Raw genomic sequence first — 9,063 nt, 5'->3', positions numbered from 1 at the left:
CCACCACCGGAGCCAACTCACCACCAGGTAGTGGTCAGTGGACAGCTCCGCACCTCTCTTCACCCGAGTGTCCAAGACATACGGCCGCAGATCCGATGAAACGATGACAAAGTCGATCATCGAACTGCGGCCTAGGGTGTCCTGGTGCCAAGTGCACATATGGACACCCTTATGCTTGAACATGGTGTTCGTTATGGACAATCCATGGCGAGCACAGAAGTCCAGCAACAGAACACCGCTCGAGTTCAGGTCGGGCGGGCCGTTCCTCCCAACCACGCCCCTCCAGGTCTCACTGTCATTGCCCACGTGAGCGTTGAAGTCCCCCAGCAGAACAAGGGAGTCCCCAGGAGGAGCACTCTCCAGTACCCCCTCTAAGGACTCCAAAAAGGGTGGGTAATCTGAACTGTCGTTCGGCCCGTAAGCACAAACGACAGTCAGAACCCGTCCCCCCACCCGTAGGCGGAGGGATGCTACCCTCTCGTTCACCGGGGTAAACCCCAACGTACAGGCGCCGAGATGGGGAGCAACAAGTATGCCCACTCCTGCCCGACGCCTCTCACCTTGGGCAACTCCAGAGTGGAAGTATGTCCAGCCCCTCTCAAGGAGACTGGTTCCAGAACCAGAGCCGTGCGTCGAGGTGAGACCGACTATTTCTAGCCGGAACCTCTCGACCTCACGCACTAGCTCCGGCTCCTTCCCCACCAGAGAGGTGACATTCCACGTCCCAAGAGCCAGTTTCTGCAACCGAGGATCGGACCGCCAGGGTCCCCTCCCTCTGCTGCCACCCATCCCACACTGCACCCGACCCCTTTGGCCCCTCCCACGGGTGGTGGGCCCATGGGAGGGGGGGCCCATGTTTCCTCTTCGGGCTGAGCCCGGCCGGGCTCCATGGGTAAAAGCCCGGCCACCAGACGCTCGCCATCGTGCCCCCCCTCCAGGCCTGGCTCCAGAGTGGGGCCCCGGTGACCCGCGTCCGGGCGAGGGAACACCAAGTCCAAAGTTTTCCTTCATCATTGGGGTCTTCGGGCTGCTCTTTGTTTATTATTGTATTAAATAATACTCAGAAAAGCAGCCTTGTTGTTATTAAATTTCTTTAGTGTTCCACCTGCTAATGGACTGGCAATGCAGCGCTGTTGTAACACTGCAGTTTTGCTGAGTTTTACAGCAGAGTACATAAAACCAACAAAAACAAACAAAATTCACCTCATAAATAAAGATTGCACACATGCTGATTTAATAAAAAGACACATTTTATTGATATTTGGTTATTAGGTACTGTATTTATGTGTACACTTTTGAAAAGTCTACTTTCCTTTTCTTTGGTTATCTCTACCAGCCTGAGCAACCTCTGTCCTCCACCCATATTTGCTCAACAGAAATTTTAACGGAGTCATAAACGAGTTTTAGATGTACTCTAGAAACCTTTAATATTAACATGCTAAAAGCTAAATACAAAAAATATTTTCTTTCCATAAATAACCCCCCAAAAAATAATGTTTCTGATTTTGTTTGGAATTCTACCAGTGAATCCAAGTTGTGCTACGTATTCTTTTCAGTTGTTTACAAGTCTTCAGGGCTTTTCGAATATCAGTTCTTGGACTTAAATCATTGTTTCCACTTTTTGTTTTTGTTTCTCTCTTCTGAAAATTTACTTATTAGTATTTAATGGTACTCATCAACACAAAGAGTTGGAGCTTCTTTAAGAGATCAAGGCTAATTTCATGGTGTCAAATTGTGACATAAAATTTCTTGCAAATTAATCAATTTTATAATAGCTGAAGGTAACATAGTTTTTTTTTTTTTAACCCCTCCAGGGGGTCTTTTTGTGGGCTCTAGAGTCCCTTTTTCATGAAGTAGGCTGACAGGAAAGGGGGAAGTAGAGGGGAGGAAGACATTCGACAAACGTCGCCGGGTCCGGGAGTTGAACCCGCGACAGCCGCGTCGAGGACTTGAGGCCTCCACATGTGGGTCGCACTAACCCCTACGCCACCACAGCACGCCCCTGATGGTAACATAGTTACCGTACTTGTTTGTGGTAAAAAATGGCACTCTGTGCCTGGAAAACATTGAATATCTTCACTTTGATTGTGAAAGTTGTGTCCCAGTAACTATGCAGGAAACTGTAAATACTTTTGGCATTTCACTCGGTTTCCCAGCATATTCCAGTGCATCCTCACACACTGTTTTACTCCTGTGACATCGTCAAGTACAAACATTCAGATTGTTATTAGACATTTGACATTGCCAATAGTTATAAGGAAAGCATTGTCCTTTTACTAATAATTATTTAAATCAAAATTCCATTTTTTATCACAAGCTCATTTTGACCTGGACATTTAACTGTAGGTGTACAGTCTGTTGGGTTCAAGGTTTTAATTTGACAGGATACTAACTATTGCTTTTGCCATTTTACATTCTTTTCTCATTAATTCTTTTTATCTTTGTAGAGAAAATGTTTGTGATAGACAACTACTCATTGAGAATGTCCATGTGAGGTTCCTCTCACATGTGAAAGTAGGCGTACTGGGTTTTGCTCATTCCTTTTGGAGTTTCATAATTCTGACAAGGTCATGACATATCTTTAATAAAGGAGTTCAGCATGCGTCACTTCAAGGTGGAGCTGCATTGAGGTAATCAAACATCTTTGACACGACAGCAGAGAAAAAAACGTCTCCTACTTAAGGCAGTGTATTTTTTTCTGTTCCCTTTTCAGTCTTTTAATGAAAGAAACGACAATACCGAGTGCAGTTGCCAAGGAGAAGCAGAAAATGATCACAAAGCAGGAACGTCTTGCATTTTTCTTCCATACCTTGACTTTTTGAATTATGACTGTCTATTTAATCAGTATACAGTTACAGAAACTAAGCATGGCTAAAATGGATAATCTTCACATCAGAATCAGCTTTATCGGCCAAGTTTGTGCACACAAAAAGGAATTTTACCTCATTGCTATTTAGTTTATGTGGAATAATGTAATTTCTGTGTGCAAAGCAACATTATATTTACATCCAAAATATTGTAGCTTCATTAAAATGTACAAACTTTTCAAAGTTGAATTTGTCCTCAATTTAATTTTTAGAAAGGATTTAAACCAGTTTTCCTTCCACGTCACAATACTAAACAACTTCTTTGACATAAAATCCTCTGATGACTGTTGTGTTCATGTGAAAAAGTTAAGAAAAGTTATCAAAGAAAAGTTAGAATGAATATATGAAATGTAAAGCAAGATTCTGCAACTAAAGTTGTCTAAGGTTGGTTTCTTGCAAACTCTGCTCTAACACACCTGAATCAAATGAATAGTTCATGATCAAAATTTTGCAAAACTTACTGACATGTCAAGTTGGTAATTCACCCTTTCGGACGGGGTGTGTTGGAGGAGGGATGCATTAACAATGTGCCGGACACTGGCCTATTCGGACTGATATTGCAGACTCTCTATGTAAAGTATTAATATATTTTCTAGGAACTGCACTTATCCCCCAGCAGATACATCCTACAGTAAATGAAGTGCTTTTACCTTTCTTGGAGGGTTTTTTTTTTTTTTTTGAGCTGATTGAAACGCAAATTATGAATTAATTCAATCAAACATGCAAAAGGTCAAGATACTGTATGCATATCAAATGGCAAGTGAGCACTTTTAATGTCAAAAATCAAAAGGTAAAGATCCAAGCATACACCAACCCCTGAAAGACGGAGCTGCTGTGGTAGACGTAATTGTTTCCCCGACAAACCACAACAACATGGTCTCCTTGTTTTCTGATTTTCAGGACAGTGGTTGCATTGCTTTCTGTTCAGCTGGGAGCAAGTCAGGCACTTTTTCCAAGAACCTTTTCTGTAATCACTTTCCCACACAAACCTGTTGATTGTGTTCTGACAACACAAAGGAAAGAAAATGGCTTTTGTGTTCATTTGGAATTAAGGTAAACCTCATTCGCCCTCCAGGCAGACATGAACACAGAGTGGCAACAGGAGAAAGATACTGGTGTAATTTAAGTTTAATGTGTGTTTGCACTGCTAATCCTCTCTCTCCTCAGCTTATCTGAAAAGGATGATAAACTCTGTGACTGGTAGCTGTAAGGGGACCAGACACCACATCTGTTCATCTCCCATAACTTTTAACTGGGAAATCGTTCACATCAGCGCTAGGGCCAAACAGAGGCCACTAAATATTTTAACACGTCAAACAAATTCTGGAAAGAACTTTTTGAGCTAAAACTAAATGCATTTTGCTTTTTTGTGGAATGGGTCCATTGAATGTGGTTCATAAAATTAAATGACGAGTTTATACAGTTATAAAGACTGAAAGTTCTGCACACACATTCCACAAAAACAATGTGAGATTGTCTAAAAGGAAGATAACTTATTTCCCATCTACATTTTGGCTGCATTTAAAATGGCAAGAAGAAAACTACCATACTGCTTTGAATGTGTTTTTGTAAAGGAACAATTTGTTGAATTTATTTATTTAGCTCATACTTTAACATTACTACCTCCAAAACATTTTAAATCACCAGCTTGTGTTTACTACTGCTTGTGGCAAAATGAGTAAATTTTTCAGTAAAAAAAAAAAAAAAAAAAATGCAATTCCTTGATATTGATATTTAACTGCTTTGTGTGTGTTTGGTTTATGCTCCTTTTAAACATGTCTCAGATTTTATTAATTAATGACCTGAATAATAGAAATGCTTTCAGACTCTGGAATGATTATAATGCTGCTTCACAAAGGAAACAATGCGAAATAATCTCAGGTTTATGATGAGAACACCCAGCTGTTATCCCAACTTTCTGTCTCGTCTCCCCTGTTCTCTTGCCTTGGAAGCGAGCCAACACAAAAGTCGGCATTCGTAAAATCCTTTTAAAATCTTTGACAGTTACAGCGTTCGACTGAAATTTAAATGAGTCATGTTAGGAAATGCAATCATGGAGACAGAATCATTGGTTGTAGTTTTATAGCTGGGAATGACAGCTTTTAACTCCATGATTGGTGTTTCTATCCCACAGTGTCACCTTTTGAGATCCCATTCAACTTAACAGTGCTGCAGTAGCAGGAGTTACCCACTTAGCATCACAGTTGAAACACTGACAACAAAAGAGCTATGGTAAGTGGAGGAAAAAAACTTTGAAATAGTCAAAACACACCTCTAGGGCCCATGGTAACTTTGGAAAATGTGGCAAAGATGCAATCTGGGAGGGAGAACCTATTCACAGGACAACCATTAATCACGCACTTTACAAATCTGGCATGAGGAACAGAAATTTGGTCGATGAAATAAAGGAAATTCTGTAACAGTTTTTAAAGCATTCAATTAAAATTTGAGCATTGTACATCCAATTTGTACATGAGGGCGTGTTTCTGAGTGAGAGAGGAGCGGGGCAACAAGAGATATATTTTTATGACACATCCAAACACCTCAATTAACAACCACACATCACAGAGCTCCATACCATCACAACGGCTGTGATGGTATAAAGCTCTTCTCGATTAAGATTAAGTCAAAGCTCATTTTGCAGTAAGAGTTTTTCCTAGTGGCTTGCTGAAAGATTAAGGAGAAAAAGAAATTACCCAAGCGAAAGCTTTCAGAAAAACATTGCTTTGAGAACTCTAATATGATTTCCTTCATTTTTCAAATAAATGTTAACGGATGCTGTAATTTTGTTAAAAATGTCCTCTTTCACTGTCTTTATACATCAAATTAATCTACAAAAAAAAGTTTATCTGTTTAGCCAATGTGCTGAAAATGGTGATGTAATGAAAATTTGAATCCAAGCCTTTCAGTGCAGCTTTCAATACATGTCCTTCAAAGTCTAGCAAATGAAAACACTTAAAAAAAAAAAAAAAAAATACACACAAAAGCATAGCTGCTATAAAAAAATCTAGAAATAACAGGACAAACACTTTAATGAATAAATGCTTCTCTGTGTTTTGTTTGGACCTAACTTAATGGTGGTTGTTATTCTATTAGTGGTTATGATCTTTGTTTCTTGACACCACTATCAATTCCACCCCTTTTAGTACAACCTCTGAGTAGATGAAAATACCTTTCAGCCATTTCAGTCAAGTTGTCTGTAATCCTGCCTGTTCATTTCATCAAGTTACAAAGAAAAATAAAGGCAATTAGGTTAGATGGTGTACCGTGTGTTCCTCTCATTAACTTGACATCAGTCCCACCAAGTGTATAATTCTCCTCCAGAGTGGAGGAATGCAGCAGACTGTCTCTGTGGGCGGAGGTTGCCAAGGAGAATCACCTGGTTACCGGGGAAACAGACAAGCTGCTGTACTGGCTATTTATGTAAAAAGAAAAATTCCCCCCCCACCAAAAAAGATGTAAACAGATGAGCTGCATGACTCGAGATGAATCCTTCATGTTTTCTTCATTTTTGATTAATGTAATCTGGGTAAAGACTTGTAGAAAAATGTAACTGAGCGCTAAATGTGAAAACAATGCAACAGTTATCATTTGAGTTTTATTCTGCAAGGGATAGTGTCTTACAATATTCCATCATACATTAAAGTAAAGTGCTTTGCCTACTTGTCACACAATGAAAATGAAGCAACAATTGCTATATATAAAGAAAGATACCAGTCTATTGTGTTAGGCTGAAACAGTTGACAGCGAGTTATATACCAGAAAATGTACAGCTGTTTTTTTCATGTTGGTTAGTAAATAATTCAGTGCATCTTTACAGTGTCCACTACATGTATTCATATTTAAATGGAAAATAATTAGTGGCATTATTATACAGCCATGTCATGAGATAGAATTGCCTGATATTTCATAAAGTAAAAAGATGAAAAAAGTTTTTAGACTAACTTTGTAAGGCTCCGTACACTGTGAGAGGTGTACAGAGCCCCGTGCCGGAAGAAAACGGTGAGTGACTGAGGGTCACTGCGCGTAACACAAACCCTGTTGTTAAGTTGCACAAAATTCGAGACCAAACTTCAGCTTTAAAAGAGAACAAACACAGCTTTAATTAACATTTGCAAATGGAGAAAACATACAAAGCTCACATCTCAGTGAGAATCGGATGAGTTCTGACTTGGGGCTGAACGTCCCCTCATTTACATAGGATACATCACACATTACTTAGTCACACCCCCTGACACAAGTGTCAGGTAAAAATCTATACGTTACTTATCTGTAAGTTTCAGTGGAGCAGAGTTGCATACACATTCACAGCTCAATGTAAGGCGTTTCTCCAAAAAGGCCTCTCTGCTGATGGCTAAACAGATACTAGAAACTGAATTTCTACAATCTACGCTTATCACCTTAGCCATGTCTTCACATTTCTAACTGCTGAACACCCTGGTCTTCACTTATTTGAGGAGGGTCAGAAAAGCATATATCCTGTTGAGCTGCAACTGAGTGCAAACCTTTAATAAAAACATCATAAAGTGTACATTCAAATTTATTTAAACTTGTCTACTAAATTTTTCCTTCACAATTCCTCCCTTTGATTCCATTAAGGAATCACATTCTAGAAAATAATCACAAAATAAATGAAATAACTAAATACAATTAAAAGATAACACAAGGTAAAACACATCTAATAGCCATAAACAGTCTGTATTGATAAAACTTCAAGTTACAACCGTCACTTGCTTAAGTGGTTTGGGATGTAAAAATCACAGGTCAATACATAGAAAAAATGCTGTTTTTTCAAGGGATAGTCTTCTTGTGTCGCGTTGGTTGAAGCGGTGTTGTTTTCGGTGTGAGTGTGCAGGGTTACAGTTTCAGTTCCTCCTGGGTGGGTTGCAATGCCTGCAATTAGAAAAAACAGGAAAACAGGGCCAAAATGCTGCAGATAACAATCACAGTCTGCAGGATGAGGCGGGTGCCTTCATCCCAGTCATCCCAAAACCATCTCCTTTTTCTGCAGTTGTGGTGAAGCCTTCTGCAGTCTCGTCCATGTTCTTAATGCTGCCTCAGCTAGATTCTGGTGATCTACTGAGTGGGCCGAATAGTTGGCAGCTCGAGTTAGCCCGAGGTGCTTGACGGAGCCACTCGGTTAGGCTCTTGTTCTGACTCCAGGGGCCTTCCCGTGAACCTCTTGCAGTGGCTGACGTGGACCCAGGTGGCTCTCTCAGCGACCTTGATGGCGGTGTGGGTGGTCAGCAACACTTGGAATGGTCCGGTCCACCTCTTGGATCTCCAATTCTTCCTCCTGAAATTTTTAATAAACACAAAATCTCCAGGTTGTATATTATGCAATGGTTTAGAAGCCGGTGCTGGAAGCCCTCCTTGGACCTGCTGTCTGATTTTCTTCAATTGTTCTGTAAGGGAAACACAGTAGTCAAGCATCCTATCACTGCATGTGATAGTATTTTCTCCGGGTGTCTCTGGCGCCCCCATACCCATGTTTGGGGGTCCTGCAAAAAGGATTTCAAAAGGACTGAGGTTATTCTTTTGACGGCGTCGCATGCGCATGTACATTAAAGCAATGGGAAGAGCTTGAACCCAGTTCAGTTTTGTTTCTTCACAAATTTTGATTAATTTATTTTTTAATGTTGCATTTTCTCTCTCAACAGCGCCCCCACTCTGTGGGTGATAAGCACAGTGCTTGTTCAAATTAATTTGTAAAATATTTGAAATCTGTTCCAACACCTTTGCAGTAAAGTGAGGACCATTGTCACTGGAAATTTTCCTAGGGATCCCCCAGCGGCAAATCACCTCCCTTAGGAGAAGTTTTGCAACTGCTGGGGCATCTGCATGTGTTGTGGGAAAAGCTTCGACCCATTTTGAAAACATATCAACCATCACCAAACAATATTTCTTTCCCTCGGCCGGTGTTAGTTCTATGAAATCTATCATTAGATGTTGAAAAGGTGCTGTTGTGGGAGGATGTGCTCCTCTGTGTTTCATTTGCAGACCTCTGGAAACATTATTTTGCGCACAGATTAGGCAGTTTTCACAAAAGGTTTGAGCAAATTTCGAAAAATTTACTGTAAACCAATTTTGGTCCATTTCTCTCAACATTCCCCCTCGTGACGCATGATCAATCCCATGTGTCACTACACAAAATGGATGGAAAAAATGTTGTGGGAGACATGGATTTCCATTTGGG

At 40.5% G+C, this 9,063-nt stretch overlaps 1 protein-coding gene across 1 annotated transcript in view; it reads right to left on the bottom strand.

The window, feature by feature from the left end:
* Positions 1-8,082: 8,082 nt before the first annotated feature.
* The window catches only part of LOC102225248 (rho GTPase-activating protein 8-like), a 56,173-nt gene continuing 55,192 nt past the window's right edge, over positions 8,083-9,063 (bottom strand). The window contains exon 7 of the mRNA XM_023350622.1: positions 8,083-8,163. Within this exon, the coding sequence (XP_023206390.1) occupies positions 8,083-8,163 (81 nt within the window). The remainder of the gene's footprint in view (positions 8,164-9,063) is intronic.

The sequence above is a fragment of the Xiphophorus maculatus genome, chromosome 17 (assembly GCF_002775205.1).
Source record: "Xiphophorus maculatus strain JP 163 A chromosome 17, X_maculatus-5.0-male, whole genome shotgun sequence".
Lineage (NCBI taxonomy): Eukaryota > Metazoa > Chordata > Actinopteri > Cyprinodontiformes > Poeciliidae > Xiphophorus > Xiphophorus maculatus.
Note: the sequence above shows the minus strand (reverse complement) of the source record. Positions and strands in the feature narration are given on the sequence as shown.